Source organism: Podarcis muralis, chromosome 6, assembly GCF_964188315.1.
Source record: "Podarcis muralis chromosome 6, rPodMur119.hap1.1, whole genome shotgun sequence".
Classification (NCBI taxonomy): Eukaryota; Metazoa; Chordata; class Lepidosauria; order Squamata; family Lacertidae; genus Podarcis; species Podarcis muralis.
The window spans coordinates 39,291,424-39,317,918 of NC_135660.1; the positions used below are offsets into that span (position 1 = coordinate 39,291,424).

Here is a 26,495-nt window from a genome sequence, read left to right on the forward strand (position 1 = left end):
TGTGAGATGTAGGGATTTTGGTTTCTTTATCCCACGGCAATCAAACAGCAGTATTTTGATGCTAGGAAGATGTAATCTACCACCTACAGCGAGTAAGCGCTGCAGAGAAGGTGGGCTTATAAGTTTCATGTGTCCTTTATTGGACGGTGACTGTGTCATTGCTGAAAACCACCATTTTGTTAGCATTTTAGTTTCATTTTCCACACCCCTATATTAGCTTGGATGTTGTGTGCTCCTGAAAAGGTGATTACACATCTTTCCATTTAAACTAGTTTGACAGAAGACTATCCCCTTGCAGTCAGTCTGACTCCTATCCTGCACTATGGAAATACATGGCATACTGTACAAAAGAACAAATTCCAGGTTTCTGGTAATGTGGAAAGGCCCTCAGGTGTTGTTTCTTTATACCTAAGAGATAATCCTACTCTTGTTTTCTTTGTCTTCCCCCCGCACCCTTCTCCTATTTCTCTTAGCCAATCCTGTTCCAGGAGGACCTAAATGTGTGTATTCCCCATTGCTGATATTTTGTGTGCTTCTCTGCTTCTGACAGGCTCAGTCATAGCTAAGGAACATAAGTACAGCATGAGAAAGGAGACAATTCCCCAAGTACAGTTCAGCAAGGCTATTGGGAACATGGTCACCTTCATAGCTCCCCAACCTGATATTGATACAGTCTCCTGTAGGGAGGAGGGGGAAAAAGACGTCACCGTGTTAAACATAACCTGGATGGGCACCCACTGCTTTCAACAGCACCAATGAGAGATTGAGTCCTGCACTCTAATTATAACCTTGTTCCATAGAAATGGTCTTTCCTCCCATGAAGAGGCCCAGGTGTGAGACTGCTCCTCACAATTGGAGAAGATCTATCCCAAACCCTGAGAATCCTGCAATGAGATCTTTTATGGGCTTGACTGACACATGCACCCATAGACAAAATAAACTTCACAATCTATACTTCCTCCAGGCCATTTTGCCCTGCGTCCTTAGTTGGAGGTCCTGCAGCTCTTCACCATACCTTGACTTTGTCTTTCACAATCTTATTATCCAGGAAACTTTGCCTACTAAAATCTTCTGGGCAGTCTATGCTCTTGAGGTTTCCTTTCTCTATGCTGTAACTGTGTTTCCTGCTGCTTTTGCTGCTGCTGTTGCTGCTTCTGCTTCTGCTGGGACTGGGTCTAACAAATATGTTCTGGGGTGGGGAGAGAGGAAAGGAGGAAGGAGGAAGGAAACTAAGGTATCTGCTTCAGGCCACAGGTGGCACAATTGTTACTGGTGATCCTATTTGGCCCTCCTGCTGATTGTATGGTTGTATCTGTTAGGAATGTTGCTGGAATAGTTTATCGGCTGATGGGTGTGACAGAATGAACTGGCTTTTGCTGGCATGTTAAAAGGCGCTGCAGTCTGTGCCTTGTTTGTGAGCCGTGCAGCCTACGCTCTGATCTAAAACAGCCATTTAAACCACTGGCAGGAGAACCAAATTTTCTAGGGCTTGTATGTTCTCAGAAATCACCCAGTGTCCATGCATTAAAAACCCAACCGGGCCTGCCCCCCCCCCTGGATTGCACAGGTTCTGCCTACCCTCCGCCCATCTGCTGAACAAAGCCCAAGACATCTATTTATATTATTAAACATATGATTTATTGAACCAGAAATCCAACCCAAATCAGAGTAGTTAACAGTGCTGCTCACCTGATTACACCTGGATTTCTGATGTTGTTACAAATTTAACAATTATCCTGAGTTACCAACCTGTTTGCCAATGCCCTTTTCTAAAACATAGCCTCAGGAAATAGTGCATCAATATTTACTCTGCTCTTTACTCAAGAGCCATAGTCTTGGATCTCCATACTCAAAGAGATTTTGTAAGGGTGAGGGATGGGGGAAGCAGACAAAGATTTGTAATGGTGTGAGAGTGATGCCTGGTTGCCAGGCTGTGTTGGCTAGTCAGCGGTGGGCACACACCAGAGAGAGAGCGCCGCGCCATGAAGGCGGGGCGTGCCACCGAAGCAACTGTGTCCTCCTCACCGGAGAGACAAAGCAGCTCCCTGTGCCAATCCCGCATTGCTTTTGCAGGCAGCATGGGACCTGCAGGGTGCCTGAGCTGCCGTGTCCTTTCTGGGTGCCCTCGCAGCCCTGGCTCATTCCAGTATCTCTGATGTTTGGAGGCGAGGCCGGCTCACAGCCTTGGATCCCAGCATTGGAGAGGGGCAGCGTTGCTTCTCCAATGCTCAGCACTGAGCTTGCAGGATGCCTGAGCTGTTTTGCCCTTTGCAGGTGCCCTCCAGGCGGAAGGCCTCTGAGAAGGAGGCAACAGGCAACCGCCAACCCCATGCTCCTTTTGTGATCAGCACAGGGCTCGCAGGACGCCTGAGCTGTTGCCTTCTCCTTTGGCTTCGTCCTGCTGGAGGGTGCCTGAGAAGGACTCAACAGCTCATGACTGGCAGGAAGGCACACCCCTCCAAAACTGCGCCTGGGGTGACAGCACCCCCCCCCCCATGATATGCCTCTGCTAGCTAGGCCTCTGAACAGAGGCTGATAATTTAGCTGCAGAGGAGAGGACAACTGTATTGCAAGGCCAGAGCGTTATCCATTGCTGCAAAAAGGTTTACCAGGACAGTCTGAGAGAGGTGTTCCTGGTTATTGTTGTTTATAATGTTTAGGGAAGCAGAAAATTAGATTTCCATCATGTAAAACTCTCAGGGTCTTCTCCTGGATTTCGTGCATCTCAGGTATGTTTGGCCTTTTTGGCATTACAAAGATGCATGCTCTGGCCTCTTTCAGTTTCCTATTCCTTGTTAAAATGCAGTGAAAAGGTAAAATTTAGAAGGGGACCTCTTTGAGCAGGAAGGTCACTCATTAAGGTCACTCATTTCAGAGTCTCTGAATATGCACAGCTTTTGTCCTAATCTTAGACGCTGCCAAAAAAACTGAAACAGCAGCCATCTTATCTTGATCTACATGAATGAACAAGAAATGCCTTGGGAATTCCCAATAGCTAACCTCCTACTTTCCCTTTTTTCTTTGAGTTTTGACCGAAATGGCTGATACTCAATGACTATCTTGATCCATATAGGGAAGATGGTGTGTCTATGGTCCTGCTTTTTCAAGCAACACTTCCATTCTGACCTTCACAAACAGATGGGAAGTTGAACACTTGGTTCTAAATTCAAGCTCTTGGGCTCATTAATATTATGCTAACACTAACTATTAAAACACTAAACTTTTGCTGGAAACATTTATTTGTTTTAGTTTGGACATGAACCTCATAAAACTAATGTGTTGTTAACATGCAATACCCTTGGATGTAAAAAACGCTGATACTAATATTACCTGTTTCAACAGTGTTTGAATTTTCCTGTTAGACCCACAAAGTTTATTTATTCTATGCTCTTCATTTTGGGGCCTTTTCTGGTTTTTATCAATAGTAATGATGCAACAGATGTGTAATGACAGGAAGCTTTGGAGCATTTGACACCAGCCAAAGATCCAACCTTTATCTGAGAGCAGATGTCTATATTACATATCTAGAACATGTGTTGCAGGGGTGGGGATCCCATGACCTTCCAGATCTTGTTAAACTCCAGATCCCATCAGTCCTGAAATCTTCTACTGCATGGCCTTAATGGGCAGGAATTTTTCTATCCCCTGCCTATGATGCTAGAGGAGAAGGGGTCCACAGTGGTTGTAGACAAGATCTTCAGTAAGCTGTCCATTTCCCCCAAGGCACAGGCATGAGCAAAGTGAGACTTAATAAGATAAGCTGATGTTAGGCTCCTGCCCTGGCACCTATACCCACATTATTGTCTGTGTATCTCTTCGTTGAATTTCTACCTTTCTCCTCATTGCATCATGTTGCTATTTCCCAACTGCATTTCTTTTCTCTATCTTTTCCTTCCTTCTTGTCTTTGTGTCTTTCCCTCTTCTTTCTCCCCTCCTGAATCCCTTAGACATGTCCGACTTTCAGAACAATAATGATAATCGTAGAGTGGCAGATATGAGTCAACGCCATGACAATCTCTCCACAGTGACCAATGCCTTGGTAGGAATGAGCCCGTCCTCCTCACTCTCAGCCTTGTCCAGCCGAGCTGCTTCGGTCTCCAGTCTCCACGAACGCATCATGTTTGCTCCAGGTAGTGAAGAAGCCATTGAGAGACTGAAGGTAAGAGCCAAGATCATGCATGCCATATTTGTACCACAGAGCTATTGATGGTGGGAAACTTGGTAGAAAGAGACCATAGCAGAGACAATAATTGTTAGTCTCCAGTGTTGCCTTTAAATATTATAACCTTGTTCAGATAATGTTGGAAAGAATCTGAAGCCACCTCTTAACTATGATCAGGTCAAAAGTGAATGTGCACTGTGCATATTCCAGTCGTGGAATAAAGTTTTTCTGATTGTTGCATCCTGGACAGGGAATCTGAAGCCCTCCAGAAGTTGTTGGACTCCAGCTCCCATCAACCCCAGCCAGCATGGCCATTGATTGGGGATGATGGGAGTTTTAGTTCAGCAAAACTGGAGGGCCACAGATTTACCATCCCTGTCCTAGAGAAAGGTTGATAAGCTCTGCATAATGCATTGCAGGCAATATATTCCTAGTTCAATGTTTTATGTTCAACTTTCCCATTGCAGGAAACTGAGAAGATCATTGCTGAGCTGAATGAAACATGGGAAGAAAAGCTGCGCAGGACAGAAGCAATTCGTATGGAGAGGTAGGAGTCAAGCTATCAGGGCTATACTCATATAAAAAGTTCACACCTGAGTCTATGTGGTTTGACATTTTGTTTCATCGCAGTATGGCCTCAGTATAACAGAGAAACACTCCATGTATTGGCAGAGAGCCACCTGTTAAAGTCATCATGAGGAGCAATTGCCACATGGAGGCTGTTTCAGCTCATAGACTCCCCATTTATGATGACTAGAGATCCTGAGATGCTGGGAATTATTGGGCCAGGAAGAACCATTTCATACGTTACTTTTTGAAAAATGCATAGTACATGTTGGAGTGCAACAAATCTCTCCCTGCCCCATCAAGTTCAGCAGAAAGCCAAGGGAAGAGGGCCCATCTTTCATTTCATCACACGTTTCCTCTAAAAGCATGGCTCTTTCTGTGCCTCAGGGCCTGCTGTCAACACTTACCTTTTCTAATATTCCACTCACCCCTGTTTATCCTTCCCCAGCATCAATACTTCCCCAAGACCAGCATTTTAATGATTTATGTCTGTTACCATCAATTTTGTTTAGAGAGCATGGTGCAGTCTCTTTCTGAATGCTACAAGATCCAGGCCTTGGCAGAGTTGTTTAAGTTCTGGTTGCATCCTTTGGTATTTTCCAGGGAAGCTTTGCTTGCAGAAATGGGAGTAGCTATGAGAGAAGATGGTGGTACACTGGGAGTATTTTCACCTAAAAAGGTAGGATTCTTTTTCTGCCTCTTCCACTGTGCTCAATTACATTTTGATATCTGCTAATGGCAATATCTATCTATCTATCATCTATCTATCTATCTATCTAATCTCAATTAAATATAGACACAAAACTCCACCTGAGATTCTGGTGATGCATAGAATTTTTCATTAGCATTTTGAATGAATGTTTTGCCCCCTTTCTGAATGGTCTGCTGCTGCTGCTGCTACTACTACACAGTTAGTACTCATCTAGCAATAGCCCATATTAAATTTCTATTAGAATATCCACCTGTAGCTTGTTTCTGTTTCCATTGGGCTGTTTGAAAGAAACAGAATTAGGCCTGTCCTGCTGAGTAGTTACACTTGGGGTTACTCCCTTATTCATAAGAACATAAGAAGAGATCCATCTACTCAGTGGCCAACAAGATGGCACAAGGGAGCCCACAAGGAGAGCATGACAGATATTCAGCAACCAGTTGTCAGTGGCATCTTGCCTCCAAACATGAGGGTCCCATTTAGCCTTCATGGTTAATAGTCATTGAAAGACCCATCTTCTATGCATGTGTCAAATCCCCACTAACAGTCCACTCTAGTTGCTGGAGGACCAAGAATTCTATGAATGCATATTCTCTCTTCATTCATTGATATTTTAAATCAAAGTCTCTTGCTATTAAAACACATAGATGTGTTAAAGGTGTTTTTCTTCAGTACAGTGAACACGAAAAGAGGACTGTTTGATGGCACTTTCCCCACCCAACAGCATGGGGAGGCAAGATGTAGAACTAATGGTGTTTGTACAACCCTATAACCCAACTGCCTAGAACTAGTCTTCTTACATCATATTAGTTATGCTCAGGCAGAGCCAAAAGAAGCCTTGTCCTGATTCTAATACAGTTTATCAGCCCCTGTTCTGGGTATGTGTGAAATTACTACAGGTCCAATAGCACAACATATTTCAGAAGGTAGCAAGGAGTGGGGAGCTCAACACTCTAGCAAGGAACATGAATGTTAGTTCCTTAGGTCTTTATTTCATTTCTCAAAATTTACATATGATTACTAGAACAGTTTATAGTAGAACACTTTGATTCATATGTTTGTGATAATGATTTATTTTGACATATCGCGCATTTGAATTCTTTCTTTTCTTTCTTCCTTTGTCACGTAGCCACCCCCAGTTAAACCCCCAGTTAAACCCCAGGATGTTTTCCTGGAGAGTGTAGGGGTGTTTTCCCCCAAGAAGGTTGGTCTTGTTAAGGGGTTGTATTGGAGTGATCTGTGTGATTCCTTTTCAGACAATTGATTTGTACTGCCTGGTGCCAAGAAAACATTCTGAATTCTGTACACGGTGACTAGAAGTAGTTCAGGGAGAAGGAAGGCACAGCAACATTCAGCATGTTTTCTCTGACTTACATAATTGAAATCATTACAAAGGGTGATGTAATAAGCTTGTTTGTTCACCCATGACTCTGCCCCATGTCACAAGCAAAGTATGTTACGTTACATGGTGCCTAATTCAGTAGTGGAGAGAGCTCTGCATCATACTGCCTCCTCTCTGGAGAGAGGCCTCAGGTGTTGATTGCTTAGAGGCAGGAGAACAGAGCTCAGCCATGGCGCTTGCATCTGCGTGCCTGCTCCAGTAACTGCTCATACTTATAAGCAGGGCTGTCAATCAACTGATTGTAATCATTTCACTGCCTTACTTCTGACTGATTGATCAGTGTTTAAAGTGCATAGGTACAGCTTTTCAGTGAAGATGATAATTTCATACTGAGAACAGTTGTTGAAACTTGGGGTTCATCCACACTTCCATTTGCCCAACTGCTTCCCCCCTGGAAAACCCATGGTTTAGCGCTAAATTGGAACAAATGGCAGTTGAGTTTTCAGCCTCCCCCCCCCCCCCCAATTTAGTGTTAAAGAGCAGGTTTTCTTGAGTTGAAGCACAGGACAAGTGGAAAACTGCTTGGACGCATGTTTGCTATTTGTGGGATTCCAATCCTTGCATGAGTAAATGGTATCTGGTCCACTTTGCATGGTGTTCAGATTGCTGTGATGTAATGCTAATATCTTTCTAAGAAGGGATTCCATGAGGCAATGGCAGCAATGTTCTGTAAGTCATTTGATCTAACATAATGTTGATCTGTTGAACCCCCAAAATGAGGACCTTGCACGTGGCAGAGTGAGACCTTTAAAATTAAAATGTGCTTCTTTTCTGAACACTTGGTAATGTGAGCATGTTGTTTCAGTAGGATGAATCACATTTTTATTAATAATTTTAATATCACTTGTATTGTGTGGGAAAATGGTTGATAAAATGGCTCATTATTTCCATTTTGGAGAGGAGACATAGAAATTGAAGGAAATAAACTTCCTAAGACAAGTAGCTATATGTTTGAAGGCAGGGCAGGAGGAGAGTTTTGATGTTGTGCAATTGCTGCTCCTTACTCTGCAAGAAGATCTGATACAAGACTCTCAAGCAGAAGTGAAAAGGCCTTAGAGAGCATACCCTCCAACATTTCTTCAAAAATAGGGACGTCTCATTCCATAATGATAATTTTACTATTTATACCCCACACATCATACTGGGTTGCCCCAGCCACTCTGTGCAGCTTCCAACACATATAAAAACATAATAAAACATTAAACATTTTAAAAACCCTTCCCTTTACAGGAAGGTGGCTCAGATGGCTCAGGGGTCAGATAACTCCATATCCTCTAACATTTCTCCAATGAAAATAGGGACATCATAAGGAAAAGCGGGACATTCTGGGATTGAATCAGAAACTGGGACAGCTTCTCTAAATCAGGGATGTCCCTAGGAAATAGGGACACTTGGAGGGTCTGAAAGAGGTGGACTTCTGGCCCTTGCAAATATGAAAAGTGCCAGTGCTTTTTGTGACTGCATACATAATATTTTTGGAATGTAAATGCGTGTTGAAGTTTGAGGCCTTGAGTAATTAAGGTGGGACTTGCAATTTGGTTACACATTGATGTTAATTGAATTATTTTGCAGGGATTAGCGAGTTCATTCTGCTTTTTGCACAGTCAGGACAGAAAATGGAGGTAGCAGAGCTTTCCCTCTTCTTATAAACTTTATAAATCAAGTATGTGAGGAAAATGGAAGGTGCAACTTGAACTGAGTTACTGAGAATTTAAAATATGGCTATGTTTTCATAGGAGGTATGTGTGTGAGTGTGTGTAAAGGGTGTATGGATCTGGCCCCTGCCACTGCTGGGACATAGCCTCCAACAACTTTCCATGCACCCCTCAGCCTGAAAAGGTTCTACGTTGTAGTTGGAGTCTCCATATGTCATCCATTGGATCATACTGATGAAGTGAATCTTAATGTGCTAAGTCTTTAAGGTGCCACAAGCAGACCTGCCAACTGTTCCATTTTAAAGTCAGTCCCGGCTTCTGTTTCTATCCTGGAATGTCCTGGTTTTTTTGGTCTGGTGCTCTGGCATGAGTGCCTGACCAAAAGACACTCACTCTGGCGATTGTCAGCAGAGTCGCACCAAAGCGGCTTCTGGTTCATCACTCTGGTGCGACTCTGTTGACGATCGCCGGAGTGCCGGATGAGAGTTGGGTGGGAGGGTGAGTGGGAAGGGGGGGGCAAGGGTGAGCAGCACAGACAAGCAGTGAATGATTGGGAAGGGCAAGCAGTGGGGACGGAGGCATGGCAGTAGTGGTGGCAAGCCTACCCCTCACCCACTGAACTAGCCTGTTCCCCTTAAATTTGGTGGCAGGCACTGTCTATCAACCTGTGTTCAGGTAAGATTCATCAGCCCCACACACATATGTGGAATATGTGTGTGGGGTGTGGGGTGGGATTTGCCTTCCTCAGGCAGCAAAACATCTTGGGCTATCAATGCTGTGGCACATTTAGGTCACTCTGAAAAAGGGCAGACTTGTCAGAAGAGCAAGGCTAGGCCTTGGCCTGTGAAAGAAAAGGGTGTTAATCTCTCTCCCCCGCTCTACCTCTCTCTTGTCTCTCTTAGACACCACATCTGGTCAACCTAAATGAGGACCCACTCATGTCCGAGTGCCTTCTGTATTACATTAAAGATGGAATAACCAGGTAATAATTATAGTAACAATTACAACTTTGCCAGGATTAACAGAGAAGATGGACAGTGATGTGATTTTCACCAGCAGTTTTACATTCAAATGTCAACTGGAGATGTCACAGACTGAATTTGGCACATCGTACCTATTTGTATTTGTGCATGGTTATTTATAACATCTCTACATTGCCTTTCCATCTAAAGAAAACCCCCACTAGGCAGTGTACAGCACAAAACATTAACAAATACTAAAAGTAGTAAAACACACTTAGTTACTCTCCAAGTCTGTGCATGCATATCTAGCAGTGAAGAAGAGGGGAAACAGCAAAAAATATACAAAAAGACAAAGACAAAAATGTACAACAAAAGGATGGATTATCCAAAACCGTCCAACTATTTAGGAGCCAGAAAGTGGCAAAGCTAAAAGGATTTCACAGATCAAGTTCTTCTTTCATACATACATTCAGCTAAGGCAGCCTTCCAGCCTGATGCCCTCCAGATACTTTGGACTATGTACCAGTTAGGGCTGATGATAGTTGTAGCCTGAAACATCTGGAGGGCACCTGATTGGGGAAGGCTAGACTAAGGAGATCCATGTGTGGAAGCAGGCTTCTGCAGTCCATATACATATAATTTGCTGGAACAGTAATTATGAGTGTAAATCACACAAGCATCTGAATGCAAATACTGCCTAGATTTGCTTTCAGTGGGATGTGTATTTGAACCTCACCCACATTTTGGTAAAGGACTCATTCTTAAGTACCTTTTTGTGTAACTAGATCTGGACTAGGGCCTGAGTCATTGCCTAGAGGACATTTCAGAGCTGTAACAAGACTACAAAAACAGCCCTGCTCCTTATGGATATGGAGCAGAAGTGAGATCCCCAACAGGCCCTCATCTGTTGGTTTTAGTGGACACAGTAGTTCATAAGAAAGAAGGTGCTCACTAAGATAGACTTGGCCCAGCCTGCTTAAGGCTTTCTATATAACCTGTATCTTGAATTGTGACTAGAAGCAAACCAATAGCTACTGCAGCTAAACAAGACTTGGGGTGTGTGTGATGCTATCTGCAAAGGCATTCTTCTAGCTTTCCTGTCCATTGGGACCCTAAAAGGGTTGGTCCAAGGAGCTCTGTTATTAATCAGAAAGCACCTAAAATGCTTTGCTGTTTTGGAAACCTCAGCAACTGTGTTTTGCCCCAACAGGGTTGGTCGAGAAGATGCTGAGAGGAGGCAGGACATTGTCCTCAGCGGTCACTTCATCAAAGAAGAGCACTGCATATTCCGAAGTGACACTAAGGCTGGCAGTGAAGGTACCCCCATACAGAGAGCCTCACGATTCTTGGGCTCCTTTTCTACCTAGTTAGAACTGAGCTTCTCTAACTCATTTATCTCCATTGCTGCCAATGGGTTTGCAGAATACCACTTTCTTCCCTACCTGCCTTTCAAAATGGAGAACTTTGGAAAGTAGCCACATTGGGAAGTGGTGTCTCTTTGCTTCTCAGTTGTATCAGCTCAGTTTGACCTCTGCAGGCTTTTAATCACAACAGCCCTGCCACAAGACTGAATAAAACCCATTCTAGCTTTTCATATATGTTGTCCTTGGTTGCTATAGAGCAATGATGGGGCACCTGTGGCTCTCCAGGCATTACTGGACTACAACTCACATAATAATTGATTGGCTATGGTGACACAGGCTGATGGAAGTTGGAGTCCGAAATCCTCTGGCGAGTCACAGGTTCCCCTTCCCAGCATTAGAGGACACTGTCCCATTGAGTGTTAAAGTAAGATTCAACCCCTAGTCCAGCCTGCATCTGTATATGTAATGGGGGAATGAGCATAATATTATCCTTTGCCTCAAGCAGCAAATATTTTGGTCCAACCTTATCCCTATAGCTCCTTTGGAGCCTCTGGGCCATATCTTGATGTGTTATTATGAACAGATGCCTTCAAGTCTAAAGTATCATATCTAACAAAAATTGTTTTTTGGAATGAAGGCATTGCCTTGCTTTCTGTATGTTGCTGCCCATCAAGGTTTAATGCAGAGGTTTTGGTTCCCCTCTCAGCAAGCTTATTGATTGTATTTGTAAGAAGATTGTGGGGAAGGTTGTTCTCTGTAATTCTCACACATTGTTTTATTCCCTGTCCTCTCCCAATTCCCTTTGTGCATTTTCCATAGCAGTGGTGACTCTAGAACCTTGTGAGGGAGCAGACACCTATGTCAATGGAAAGAAAGTAACAGAGCCCAGCATCTTAAGATCAGGTAGGTTCATTCTCCAGTAGAAGGGAATCAGGAATAGGAGAAAAGTGTTTTAAGAGACTCCATAAAATCAGGTAGCTCTCTACCATGGAGGGATAGACTTGTGGAATCAGAGAATCACAGAATTGTACAGTTGGAAGGGACCCTGAGCGTCATCTAGTCCAACCCCCTGCAATACAGGAATTTCAGTTAGAGGTGGCCATCCAAACAAAGGTGGCCATCCAAACACTGCTTAAAAATCTCCAATGAAGAAGAGTCCACTACCTTCTGAATGAGTCCATTCCACTTTCAAACAGCTCTTATGGTTGGAAAGTTCTCCCTGATAAAATAATGCTCATGGAAATAATTTTCTGAAAGAGGGCCTCTTTGTCCCGAATGGACTGGTGGTTGAGCATGGTTTGTATTGAAGTCATTAGGGACAGGTGAGTTGTATATGACATGGGACAGAAGCTTTGCAGTTGGACATAATTTCATCATCTTAGCAATGCGTTGATCAGTTACTGGAATCCCATCCTATTTCAACCCTTCTAGTAAATATGCTCCCCTCTCTGCACAGGAAATCGCATAATCATGGGAAAGAGCCATGTATTTCGATTTAACCACCCTGAGCAAGCACGCCAGGAGCGGGAGCGAACTCCATGTGCAGAGACCCCAGTTGAACCAGTGGACTGGGCTTTTGCCCAAAGAGAGCTGTTGGAGAAACAAGGCATTGACATGAAGCAGGAGATGGAACAGAGGTGAGTGGAAGGAAGAATGCAGAAGAGCTCATTGACAGGGCTGCATAATTCAGAGGGTGGTAGCTCAGTAACAGAGTACATGCATTGCATGCAGAGAATGCAGAGAAGGTCCCAGAATCAATGCCTGCATCTCCAGTTGGCAGGTGATAGGAAAGGCCTCTGCCAGAGAATCCTGAAGTCAGAGGAGACAATGCTGGACTAGCTGGCAATGGTTTAAGACAGTATAAGGCAACTTCACACTTACACACATGGGGGGGGGCAGGGGTTGGATATGGAGAAGGTAACATGGCAGGGGAATAGGAGATGTAATAGTTCTCTGCAATTTTCAGTACTGCATGGGCATTCTGTCATTCCTTTTTCTCTGTAGGCTTCAGGAACTGGAAGATCAGTACCGGAAGGAAAGAGAAGAAGCCAATTACCTTCTGGAGCAGCAAAGACTTGTAAGTAATAAACAGGTTGCTTTCTGCACATGATACGAGAGTAGCATAAAGCAGACAAGTTGCCCTGTAATTGGTAGGGGAGACAATCATTTCCAGGATGTGACACTCTGTAGCGCAGGGCAGACTTTAGGCTTGCAGGATCTACTGTGTGTATGTGTTTTAGTAGTGTCCTGAGAAGCAGTAACTGGAGCCAAGTGCAAAAAATGTTTACTTAAATTAAAGAATTCTGAGCTCAGGAATTTGTTTTGAGTACTAGAGAGAATTGAGCTCACAGTTTTCACACACACCCATTCCTGGTCTGTGTGTGTGCCCCCCCCCCTTTCTACAGTATAATTTAGAGGGGGGGTCATTTTGTTGTTTCCATTATCAAACAGTTTGAAGTCAGACATCCCTGCTTTATCTACATAAAATCTATCTGCCCACCCCTGCGCTATACCACCTAAAGTGCAAGAGAAATAATGACTAGGATTTGCATCTCCCAGCAAGCCAGATTCTTATATAATCACATTTGTAAAAGGTCAAGAACTCCACATAATAGTCCCCATCTAATGTCCCACATTGTTTAACATTATGAATAATCTATGTAGGTATAGTTTCTTATAATTCTGCATCTCATGAAACTTCACAATCCACTAAACTGAAATGGTGATTACTAAGGAAATGGAAAGTATTGATCAGGGAATGGAATAATTTCTTGGTTTTACCTGGACTCAGCACATAATATCAAAACTCAGGCAGTAGGATTAACTGCTCATCTGTTTGCTCTTTTAGGATTATGAGAGTAAACTGGAGGCTTTACAGAAGCAGATGGACTCAAGGTATTATCCTGAGGCTAATGAGGAAGAGGAGGAACCTGAGGATGAAGGTAATAAATCATTGAAAAGAAAAAGCTATTAAACCTATCATTCAGTGAGTTGTATTCAGCTACTTATATTCTAATATAAAATGCAAACAAAATATTGTTATTTTGAATTGCTCACTCACTATATGGAAGTAATAAATAGAAAAGGATTAGGCAGTGCTTTTTTTCAGGGGGTTCTCAAGGGTACAAAGTACCGGCACCTCTTCTTGTTAAAAAGTGTGGCACTTGCTGTAACAACTTCATTGAGAGTACTGGCACCTATTTTTTAAGGAAAAAAGCACTGGGATTAGGTCTCTATTCCCATACATAGAAGCCTGATTATGTGGCATATACATTCCAGATAAGCTGCTTATACTGAGTCAGGCCTTTGGCTCATCGAGCTGAATAATGTCTACAGTACACTGATTAGAAGTGGCTGTCCAGGATAGGGGTCTGCTACAGTCTGGCTGTACCCAGTTCCAAGAACTGCATTGTTTAGTGAACTGCTCTGTTAGGATTGCTGTTTTGTCATGTTGTTGAATGATTGTGATTGCATAATGTAACAAGCTGTGTTTGTAAAAATATTGTACTTGTTCAGTCATAAGCAAGTTTAGTCAGAGCAGAGCCAGGAAATCAAATATGAGCTAGAACAGTCTTCCCCAATCCAGTGCTCTCCAGGTGATTTGGCACCGAATTCATCCAACCTGGTGCTCTAGTGGAAGTGCAATGGGCTTTCCCCCTCTCTCCTCTCCCCGTTTCCCCCTTCCTCTAAAATCCACTCTGGACGGTTAGCAGAACCCCAGAACAGTGTACAGGGAGAGGAGAGGGGAGATGGTTCCATCAGCGCAATGTTGAATTCCACCCTACAAGTCCCATCAGCCTTAGCCTGCACAGCCAATAGTCAGAGATGATAGGAGTTGCAGTTCACAACATATGAGGGGTACAGTGCTAGCTGCCCCAGAACTAGAGGTTCAGGTAGGTATGAAAATAAATGGCAATTGGGCTCATGCAAACGAGCTGAGCAACCACATTGCAATAATGTCTTCTTGTTTCCTTTGGATCCTTTGTAGGGGGGCTGCTGGGAAGTTAACTAGCTAGGGAATGTGGTTCGCTGAAACCAGTCCTTAGAGTATATTTTTTCAAGCTCGGCATGCTAGAATGTATCCCAAGGTATTAAAAGAGTTTGGGGGATCTGTCTGAAGGCCATTGCACCCAGGATTTTGTTCTGCCCATCTGCCAGTAGACCAGGCTTCCGCAAACTCAGCCCTCCAGATGTTTTCAGCCTACAACTCCCATGATCCCTAGCTTGCAGGACCACTGGTCAGGGATGTTGGGAATTGTAGTCTCAAAATATCTGAAGGGCCGAGTTTGAGGAAGCCTGCAGTAGACAGTTTGTGTGAGGAGAAGATAATGTGAGCTATAATCAAGGGGTGTCAGCAAGGACTTGCTCTTTGAAGAGAGTGACCATGTGGAGTGTTTATCTCACCAGTACAATGGACAGAGCGAGAGTTTGAGCAGGCGCTCTGGGCCTTCAGGAAGTGGAAATGGTACCAGTTTACATCTCTTCGGGACCAGCTGTGGGGCAATGCCATTTTCTTGAAGGAGGCCAATGCCATCAGTGTGGAGCTGAAGAAGAAGGTGAGCAGGTTCTGTCATAGTGACAAATGGTGATTGGCATTGTCTATTCCTCATTCTGTTGCTGTTTCTTCAGATGAAATAGTATTCCAGATGGAACTGGGCACATACAACTGTACCCTCAACACCCTGCACTCCCCCATATCTACCACTGGAGGAAGTAGCATCACCCTGCCCAATGGTGTGGCTGGCCCTGATTAATTGGTCATTAGCCATGACAGCTATATTGAACTTCAGTGTACAAACCGATAATATCTCTGATTACCAGATGCTCTGGAGAACAGGAAAAGGCCATGCCAGATTTGTGAATGTCCAAAAGCATCTAGCTGTGATTGAAAACCAAACTAATTAAATGGACTTTTGTTTGATCCCCCAAGGGAAATTTTTATGGTTATTGAAATAACCAACATATAAATGAGAGGAGGGACACAGGGCCTTGAAGTTAAAAGAAATATGACGTTGTTTGACTAGCAGTTACTCTTTTAAAAAAAACTTGGGAGGGGGAGGAATCATAAGAAAAAGCAGCATTTTACCAGAGTATTTTCACCCAGGTCCATTAGCAAAAAAGTATCCTTGTATAACCGTTGAAAGGCAGTGGTGGTTGCTGCTGTTATTAAATTATTTAAGATATGAAATGGAGTGACCACAGACCAGCTGGCTGCAACTGCAAGTGACCTGGATAAAGACAAGTAAGTTTTGAGGGTTCTTGTCTGAGTGAAGATCCTGCTATCATAATTTATATGTGGTGTGAGAGAAGAGGGTGCCCTGAGTAGTGACCTCTGTGCATGAGGAAGTACTAGCCAGCAACAATGACTCTTCCCTTCCTTTCCTTTCCAGGTTCAATTTCAGTTTGTGCTCCTTACAGACACCCTGTACTCACCTCTGCCTCCAGACCTGCTTCCTCCGGATGCTGCCAAAGACCGTGAGAAACGTCCTTTCCCGAGGACTATTGTGGCAGTGGAGGTGCAGGACCAGAAGAATGGAGCAACCCATTACTGGACTCTGGAGAAACTCAGGTAAGCAAATATATTTTAATAGCACCATGGGCAACTTTTGAGGGCACATAGGTAAGATAATAGTTTAGGTGCAAGTAGCCCAGTGGAGAATTGCTTACTCAGCCACCATTTGTTTTCTTTGCCATTGCAGGCAGAGGTTGGACCTGATGCGGGAGATGTATGACCGGGCGGCTGAAGTGCCCTCTAGTGTTATAGAAGACTGTGACAATGTGGTGACAGGCGGAGACCCCTTTTATGATCGCTTCCCTTGGTTCAGGCTGGTTGGCAGGTGAGAGCTTTGATCTGTCAAAATATCATGCCAAACTGAAGAGACCCAAGGAAGGAAATGGTCCAAGAACTGATGTTGTGCTGCACAAGCATTCCTTCCACAGTTGGGTGGAGATTAGATCACACAACAAGATAATTCCACAGCATCTCGCCCTTTTTGTAGGGATCGCTTTCTGCTCTCCAGATTTATGTACTGGAGTGGGTTGTCTTCCTATTTATATTGGTGCAGAAGCTCTTTTACTGTGAGCTGCACATGCACGCACGTATATGCTGACACAGCCCTTTCACAAAGCTACGCATGATGTCCAGTGCATGGTGTCCAAAGTTATGTTCTCTTTCTCAATACCATCACTGATGGCTGAAATTTCCTACAGCAAGGTCAAAAGAGGCTTTCAGAGCCTGGTCTTTCCATGATCCAGGATGGACCACCTTAGCTTCTAAAGTCTTAAATTGTAGCCCTTCAAGCAGGATTCCCTGCTTGCATATTGTGACCTCTGGATTGGTGGGAACCATTACAAATAGATGCCATAGAAGACTGTGGCCACCCACCTGTACAGTATTACCATGCAGAAGATCCTTCTGGCTGGCTGTGGGGAGGTAATATGATCTTGTACCTGAAGAAAAAATAGCTTGTAGGATGGAATGCAGCTAAGAAACCCTGCTGTAGGATTTGTACATTTGTGTGTGTCATTTGGAGTGTATCTGCCTATATACTGCCCAGTATATAATGTGTGTTATCATGTGCTTCCCATGCAACTGTTAGAAACAAATGTGATGCCACCAGCTGGGAATTGTTGGGGGCCAGGCAGAAAGGGTTTCCCATTGAATTTTAATAAATCTGGGTACATCTGAGGCATTATATGTTCCATTGTCAGGATTCACAATGGAATTTCTTCCCATACCATTGAGTCAGAAGAACCTTATCAAGCTCCATAGTTGTTTTGGTGAGAACCGTTGGAGGAATTTGCATCAAATTTATTGGGTCTTCACCATTTTTAGCTGATGGCATTGGTGGCTCCTCTGTTAGATGTATCTGGTCTGGGAGGTTTTCCATTCCTTTCCCTCCTCCTTATTAACACTGCTGCTTGGTCTAAAAGAAAAGGCAGAGCAAGCCTAGTCTCTCTCTGTGTGTTTGGAATAGCTGGTGTTAACCTGTCTCCTATCTTGTTGTACTAACCTTAGTTCAGATATCTCTGGCTGCAACAGCTCTCCTATTTTCAACACATGCATGAGCGAGCGCATGGCTGATCTCACCCCCTCCCCCACCTTCTCGAACCCTGACTCCGACATCACCGAGCCTGCTGACGAGCAGCACGTGGGGAAGGAGGAGGAGGAGGATGACCTGGAGGAAGACATCTTTCCGGAGTACCCGCTGTATGATGGCCAGGATCCATTTTACGACCGCTCCCCCCTGTTCAGTTTAGTAGGAAGGTTGGTGAGGTCTTAGGAGAGCATGCTGGGAAGGAACTAGCTCTTTCGCATAAGAGACCTGCTTTCTGACACTGTTCCCATGTTAAGGCACTCAGGGACAGGTGAGCTCTCTAACAAGTTCCAGAAATGAGGGGGCAAAACCAACAAAACAAAAAAGCAAGGGTCTGAGCATACCTAAGGAGGAATCAGATATACTGTGAGAAAACTGGCAGGAAGACAAATGAGGGGATGGCTTCTGGAGAGGCAACAACTTAGAAGTGAATGTCCAGAACTTGCCTGCAGAGCTAAAGCTTCTGCAATTATGCGCCTTCTCTCAGGACTGTTTTTTAAAAAAACATATTTTATACCTATGGTCTCAAAAACAGGAGGATAATCTAGTTTCATTGTCTGCTCCTGTACAGTATGATGTGAGGAGTGTGCATTTAATGCAGTTCCCTGATAATTCTGATCTAGGAGACATGGAGGGAACTAAGATTTAGCTCTAGAATAAAGGAACACTAGGGTGTCATTCCAGAGGGAAGGATAGTTGATTGGACTAGAATATAGAAACAGGAAATAAATGCTGAAAACATTAAGAAACTAGGCAAACTTTTATTGTTTGCATTGCTCAGCAAATGCTGAAGACTGGCATTTGGGGTATTTAACTTTGACAAAGGATAGAAACTAGGATTTCAGCACACAGGAGCAGTGGGTAGTGAATAAAGTTCTGGGAACGAATTCCAGAATATGCTTGAAAGTACAGTTGCTTTTGTATGGCCACCCAGCAGGGCCAGCCCTGCCAGTAGGCAGAGTGAAGCAGCCACCTCAGGCAGCAGGTGCTGAAGGACAGAGCTGTGTATGCCATGTAGCCTATTCTGGAGGACTCTGTCCCATTACCAGTCTTCAAGTAAGATTCAGCTGAACTGGAGTGGGATGCCATCTTGTCCTTCACCATAATGATTTGGGATGACCCTACCAACCAGTGCCATTTGTTGTCCCACCTAGTAAGTGAGTGAAGCTATTTCTGCTACATTACAATTTGGCAGAGAAAAGCACTGGAGAGAAATTATTCATTGAAAGCAAACATGGTTAGTTCTAATTTCCATATCTGGCAGCGAAAGGCTTCATCCTTGTGCCTTTGGGACTGCAAATTGAGTTTGCTGTTAAGAAAGATACGATTCTTCATCACACTATTCAATTTTCTCACAAAGGCAGAAAAGCAACCACGTTCTGGCAATGGATGCATACTCTGTACAAATGAGGGGGCAGGATCCTACTCAGGTCCTTGCAATATCCTTGCCTGTTTTGCTCAGGCAGAACCAAATATTCATCATTTTACCTTCAAAGCCCTGCCCTTCACGGGCCCACATTCATAAACCTGCACCTCAGAAGCTGCTCACTTTATACTAGGATTAATTTAACTTTGTATTAACATAAGGATATTTCCTTGATATTTGGGCAAGAGGTCCTAAGCTTTAGTTTCCTCACTTTTAAGTAGGAGTCAGGAAAATGGGAGCCAGCAAGGGAGGAAAAGGGCCTAGAAAAGCCAGAGAGGGAGATTGGGGAAGAGTCCTGCAGTCTCAGACCGAAAGAGCTGGCTTCTTCCTTTTTTTCTGGGGGATTTGAGATTTTAAATCAACAAACAGGCCAAACTACCAAATAGCTCAATGAGGGAACACCCTCTCCCCCAATCCTGTGAACTGTTCTTGGGGGGTCTTTTGAGTCAGACAAAATTGACTCCCCCCATGCAGCAGCTGTGCCGTTCACATTTCTCATGAAGTGTGCTTTGATTGGATCTTTGTCTTTGATTTTTTTTCTTTTTCCTTATTATTATTATTTTTTTAGCTGCTGGCTCTATCTCCAAAGCTTTAGCAAAATTGGGGGTTATTTCACTTTTGTCTTCCTTTTGAAAGGCTTTTCTTTGGTCTGAGCATGCCATCTTTGCACCTCACCAATCTTGTGGTTAGTGCCTCTATCCTACTCTATTCTTTTAATGACACACAGCCTCTTTCGGCCTTCCTTTATCAATCCCTCTACCTCTTTGTCTCCTCCCAACGTCCCTGACTTGACCCCTTTTTCTTCTTACTGCCTCTGCCTCTCCACCTCTCCAGTTCGCCAGTTCCTTCATTCTTCTGGGTTTCAGGCCTGTTTCATAATGGGCCCTTGTTGGCTGTGACCATAATAGCACTTCAACAGATGTATGCCTCCTGCTTCCTCTTAGCCATCCAATTTCAAAACAGGACATTCCAGACCTCATATGAAGAAGATGAAGATTATGCTGAATAAAAGAGAGACTAGATTTGAGAAGGTGATGTTATCTGCATTCTTTCAGAATATCTGCCCATGGGTTTTGAGCATCAAGGCGATTTGCAGTTCCAAGGAAGTTTGTGGGTACATTGCTTTTCTCTAGGCCAGGTGTGGGGAATCTCTGGCCCATAGGCCCGATTCAGTCCACCAGGCCATCCCATTTGGGTAGTGCTGTTCTGTGCAAAACAGCACTTTGAAAGGGGCTTCTCAAGACCTGGCATTTTGATTACTGGGTCTTACCAAGTGCTTTTCAATGCACTGTGCAATACACGTGCAAGGCAAAAAAGTCACCTGACATCAGGTGATTGACAGGTTACCAACCCACCTGCCAGATCATTTCTTAACCATGTTATGGGCAGGCCCATTTACTGCTGCTTGATTGATGCTGTCTGGAAGGATATATGGAAACTTGCCTCTTGTGTAAAATCAATCAAACAAAAAAACCCAACTCAAATATAGCAGTTGTTTCTTTCTCTTCAAACAGAAAACAAAGAATAAACTGATACTTTATTCTTAGTAAGATTCATAATGCTACGGGATGATGCTATTCAATGCTATGCTGTTCCTAAGAGTTCAGAATTTGGGGATGAAGGTGAGATAAACAGAAAGGAGACGGTGAAATAAATAATGGCTTGAGGCCAATAGGATTCATATTCTGAATGCCCCAGATAAATTCAGCTGTGTCCTTTTTTTCAGTGACTTGACCAACTTAAAACAAGTCTAGTTGCTGCCACCTTTTTCTCCATTCACTGGCAGCCACTTCCAACATGATGCCCTCCAGCCAGCATAGCTAATGGTTAGGGGTAATAGTAGTTGCAGTCTAGCAACATCTCAAGGGCACCGTGTTGGCTTCCCCTATTAAATAATAACCTAATAAAGTGCTATTTTATCAGGGATGTGAGCTGTGCAGAACAAGTCCATACTTAGATTACGCTGGTCATTTCTCTCGTCTGAAGAAAGCAATTTCTGGTTTCTTTTTAACAGTTCTTCCTTCCAAGCACAGACCCCTATTTGTGAGTATTAGGTGAGCTGTCACTTGTTCACAAAATTTAAAGTTAAAGTGTTAATCTGCAGGGGAACTTTTCAAAATATTAAGGATCATGCTCATCCACACATTTCCCAGAGAGTCACACTATAAACTGATTCTGATGTAATATGATCATTTTTAAACTATTCTTATGAGCACAGATTTAGGAGAATGGCTTGAAACAATGATAATTGTCGCATACGTTAGTGGAAAACATTTTCATAGTTAAAGGCCTGATTGCAGTATAGATATATTTCAGTTTTGATTATTTTGCTAAGACCAAGGGGAAAGCATCCCTAATGTTAGTTCCTGGTGCATATGTATGTCTTCCCTGTGTTAAAAACAATGCAGAGCCAAAATTCAGTAGCAGTTTAAAAGGTTTATCAGTGTCGGCAACCTTCCTGACAAATTTATGGATGTAGTTGTTGAAGTTCATCTATGATATATGTTGGTTGAAGAAATGCCAACACGGCAGTGGCGTAGCGTGGGGGGTGCAGGGGGGGCTGGCCGCACGGGGCGCAACATGGGGGGGGGGCGCGCTCGCACTCGCAGCTCTCTGCCCCTACCTGGCTCACTCACTCTCTCTCACTGCAGTGCTGGCTGTGCGAATCCGATCCGAGCCGCCGGGTCGCCGCCCACTGTGGAGGGGGGTGTGCCAGGCGTGCGGTGCGGAGGGGGGGGCGCAAATTACTTGCCTTGCCCCGGGTGCTGACAACCCACGCTACGCCACTGCAACACGTTTATTGGTGACATTACTAGTCATGCCACCAAGAGAATGGAATTGCTTCCAGATTGAGGCCGGTGCATTTCTCTTTCACAGTTAGATGGGAAGTGAATCAAATATGAGACTTAATATACCCCAAATCAATGCCAGAATGCCCATCATTCCCTACCAACAAGTTCTGAGACATGTATCATCTGGTTCAGTGGGACTTATTCCTTCTTTCTGTTAATGTGACCAGCCCCCAGTCCTTTAACTAGTTACTTCCTATTGATTCCCATGACTTGAACAATTATAGTAATGCAACATATTGTATACCATTATAATAATATAAATACTGTAAGGCTGTTTATAAATTTCTAATATTGGATGGGTTCTTTCTTAATCTCTTAATATGTGTTCATTTAATAAAGGTATTAGTCTGGTAGATCATGGGAACAACAAATATATCTTAATTTCAGCAAAGAATTTGAAAAGGTCTCCCATTTTATCTTGTTGACAAGATGAGAAAATGTTGGTTGAGTGATATGATACTGCTGCTAAGTGAATTCATAGTTGGTTGAGCAATTGTACCCAACAAATGCTTACAGTACTAATGGCTCAGCATAAACCTGAAGTTTTGAGTGGAGTGCCGGAGGACTGTGTCCTAGGTCCTGTGCTGCTTAAAAGTTTTATAAAATACTTAGATGAGGGCATTGAGGGATGCTTGTCAGACTTTAAGAAGACACATAACTGGGCAGGATAGGTAATATCAGAGAAGACAGAAACAAGGTTCAATGTTATTGTCACAGGTGGGAACACTGGTCTAATCTAAAACCGACATGAAATTCAATATAAATAAACATATACTGCTATTATTGCAAAAGTGATCAGATAAAAATTAACATTACTGGAATGTTTGCTGAAATAATAATATCTGCTTCACATCTGCTGGGGAGATCTTGCATAATGCAAGGGCTATTGCACTGAGTGCTCCTTTCTCAGTAAAGAGAGATTTGAGTATGGGTAATGAGGCATGTCTAAAAGCTCAACCTATGACAATCTCAGTTATCATTTCTAGCAGCTCTATCCAACCTATAGGGAGTAAGTACCCTGGTCCCACATTGTTTAGAGCTTTGTTCACTAGGACTAAAATTATAAAGCTGACCTGATAGCATACAGACAGACAGTGCAATTCCTGCAACACAGGTTTTACATGCTGTTGGAAAGTCACTCCTGCCAGGAATTTAACATGCTGCACCAGCTGAAGTTTCCAGACCTGACCCAGGGGTAGCCCTGCATAAAGCATGTTGCAGCAATCAGGTACTGACACTAACAGTGCATGATTTACTGTGAGTGAGCTATTGCGATCCAAGAACAACCAAAGCTGTCTTACCAGTCAAAGCAGGTGTAGGTACTCCTGGCCATTGATGACACTTGTGCCTCCAATGATAATGCTAGCTAGGTCCAAGAGCACCCTCTGACTATGAACCTGTTGCTTTAGAGCAGTGGTGGCCAAACTTGGCCCTCCAGCTGTTTTTGGACTACAACTCCCATCATCCCTAGCTAAAAGAACCAGTGGTCAGGGATGATGGGAATTGTAGTCCCCAAAACAGCTTGAGGGCCAAGTTTAGCCACCACTGCTTTAGAGGGAGTGGAACCCCTTCTAGTGCAGGTAATTGACCAATTTTTCAGAACCACACCCATAGAGCCTTTATCTTGCCCAGATTCAAGCTCAGTGTATTGACCCCACCACTGAGTCCAGTCATTAATCTAGGGCCTGCATAGCCTCTCCCAATTCAGATGTTGCGGAGAAATAGAGCTCACTAGGGGACACAGGTATCTGGCTCCAAGCATCTCACACTGAGTACTACCTCCAACTTGACCATAATGACCCTGGGGAGCAGTAATTGGTTGCAGCAGTAAACTCCCCTCCCAAAAAACAACTTTCACTGTAAATATTTAAGCATAGGCTAGACAGGTTCATGTCAAAGATTCAAGATCCCCATAGACTATAATTTTTATTAAATGTCTTCTCCAAACTGAAATAACCCAAGCAAAGTGTGTGTGTGTGTGTGTGTGTGTGTGTGTGTGTGTGTGTGTGTGTGTAGAGACAGGAAGAGAGGGAAAGGTGGGGTTCTATTTATGTCGGGATATTGGATACTGCTCCACCCAGTTCATGGGTTTATTACAAGGAAGACAGGTACTTGGGGAACCATCTCTGCCCTAAGATTAGTGGGTGGAATGAAGCTGGCTGCAGCATATTATACTCTTTATGGCAGGGGTGGGAAGGTTGTAGTCTTCCAGATACTGCTAGATTCCAATTCCTTGCCATCACTGACCATTGACTGTTCTACCAGGGGCTGATGGGAACCCAACAACACTTGGAATACCACAGGTCTCCTTCCCCTGCTTTAAAGGCATGTTTCCTTTCCATGAAGGAACTCTGATTAGTTGACAGCTCCTTTGAAGCAGGCCTAAAATTCAGCACAATTTGTGTCTCTCAAGTCCCGGGGAGTTTTTCCTCTCTAGAAGGAACCTATCTCCCTCCTTCCTTCCCTTTTCTTCCCCACCCCTCTGCTTTCCCTGCCTTAAACCTCTAATCCTCTTTGTCTTTGCTTGTCCTCTTTTCTGTCCCTTTTGCCCCACTGTTACTCAGCAGCAGGACCTTGGACGAATTACAGCACCCAGGGTACTAGTTGTCTAGTCTCTCCTGCCAGAGGTCCTTTTCCTAGTTTCCTTCTTGCACCAGCACCGCCCCCCTCCCCTCCCTTCAGCCATGGGAGATGACAGAACGAGAGGTACGCTATGCTAGCGCTCACTAACTCACTACACTTTCGCTTCACTGCTCAGCACAGGAACTCTGTTCTAAGCACGCTGAATTCCCCCTCTCTGTCCGGCTGGCCATGGCTGCCTTTCTTTAGTTTTGCTTTGCAGCACCATGTTGTGATGTGAGCGGTGAACTGTGGTCCCAGCTACCATCGGCTATGGAGTATGTTTGGAGAAGCTCGTGCGTGAGGCGCAGTGACCACTCTCCTATGTCACTTTTCTTTCCAGAGCCTTTGTGTATCTCAGCAACTTGCTGTATCCTGTACCTCTGGTGCACCGCGTCGCCATTGTCAGCGAGAAGGGGGAAGTGAAAGGGTTCCTGCGCGTGGCTGTTCAGGCCATCTCAGGTAAGAGGTGGCTGGAGATGGAGAAGGAGGGACAGCCGAGGCTGGCCATCTCCAACCTGGTGCCCTCCAGATGTTTTAGGCTACAACTCCCATCATCCTTGATCGTTAGCCATGCTGGCTGGGGCTGATGTGAATTGTAGCCCAAAACATCTGGAGGGCAGCAGGCTAGAGGACTTGCCTGTTCTAGGCACTTGCATTTATACAGCCATTCCCTCTTTTCTTGGCAAGCAGCTCATTTTTAACAAGGGCTTGAGAGCAGAAGAGCCCTTTGCCTTTTGTTGGAATTATTAACTAAGGTACATAGTGTTTAGTACTAAGGGGAGGGCTCTGCCAAATCACCTGTTGCTGTTCACCGTGGGTAAGGCAAGTCCTTTGACCAAAGACCAGTTCATACATAATTGAATGTGTGAATTGACTCCACTGAAGATCATTGTATTTGAGGTGATGTATAAGTTTTCTCTGTGGTACTTGATCTCTAATGACTTCTTCACACATTTATATTTGTTTTATTTTTATATGATTTTATAAACTGCATTGGAGGCAATGATTGCCCTTCCAAGATAGTGTGCAGAATTTCATAAGGTGTAAATATATGATCATCCAGTCAAACTCCCTTAAAGCTGAGCAGTAGCAATTAATTTATCACAGTGATTAATAGAAGGTGGACTTAAAAATGATTCAAGATCCTGTTTTCTGAGAGAACAAGAAATAGGTACAGCTCACCACTTCTAGGTGCAGTCATCCAGTGAAGCATACACATGGAGCCATCAAGTGAAGAATATACAGCAGCCCTGTGTTTCAGCCTTTGTAGGCGATACATAATAACATGGGTCCCTGGAATTCAGATCAATTGAGAAGCTTCTAGGGACCAGGTTGAGTCCATCCAATTGCCTATCTCTACCTTATATACCTTAGTTATTACACCAGGGCAGTGTAATATCCCAAGTTAGTATGCTGTGAGCTTCTTCCATGCATAGCCCAGACATGCAGTGTGGTTAACATCAAAAATTATGTGGGAGTGGGGAACTGCTGCTACATATGCTGTTTTTCAAATGCAGAAATCGCTGGTATGAATCCTCAGTGTCCATTGTATTTCTGCACCAGTTGGGTTCACCTTGATCTATAGGAATGAATGTATATCCTATCTCTATAATTAGTACAAACATAGGCACATTGTTTCAAAGATTTCTAGGGTTATTCTGCATTGCAGCATGTCAC

General features: G+C 43.8%; 1 protein-coding gene across 31 annotated transcripts in view; it reads left to right on the forward strand.

Moving 5' to 3' along the window:
* KIF1A (kinesin family member 1A) overlaps positions 1 to 26,495 on the forward strand; it is a 120,868-nt gene that overhangs the window by 52,890 nt on the left and 41,483 nt on the right. For 5 of the 31 annotated variants that reach the window (XM_028730765.2, XM_028730768.2, XM_028730770.2 and 2 more), the window contains exons 14-28: positions 474 to 500; positions 3,948 to 4,159; positions 4,630 to 4,709; positions 5,333 to 5,408; positions 9,398 to 9,477; positions 10,668 to 10,774; positions 11,641 to 11,724; positions 12,278 to 12,458; positions 12,826 to 12,898; positions 13,670 to 13,763; positions 15,229 to 15,377; positions 16,212 to 16,390; positions 16,521 to 16,658; positions 17,840 to 18,088; positions 25,159 to 25,277. In XM_028730765.2, the coding sequence (XP_028586598.2) occupies positions 474 to 500; positions 3,948 to 4,159; positions 4,630 to 4,709; positions 5,333 to 5,408; positions 9,398 to 9,477; positions 10,668 to 10,774; positions 11,641 to 11,724; positions 12,278 to 12,458; positions 12,826 to 12,898; positions 13,670 to 13,763; positions 15,229 to 15,377; positions 16,212 to 16,390; positions 16,521 to 16,658; positions 17,840 to 18,088; positions 25,159 to 25,277 (1,848 nt within the window). The remainder of the gene's footprint in view (positions 1 to 473; positions 501 to 3,947; positions 4,160 to 4,629; positions 4,710 to 5,332; positions 5,409 to 9,397; positions 9,478 to 10,667; positions 10,775 to 11,640; positions 11,725 to 12,277; positions 12,459 to 12,825; positions 12,899 to 13,669; positions 13,764 to 15,228; positions 15,378 to 16,211; positions 16,391 to 16,520; positions 16,659 to 17,839; positions 18,089 to 25,158; positions 25,278 to 26,495) is intronic. The other 26 variants (XM_028730780.2, XM_077930058.1, XM_077930059.1 and 23 more) reach the window with 11 other exon arrangements.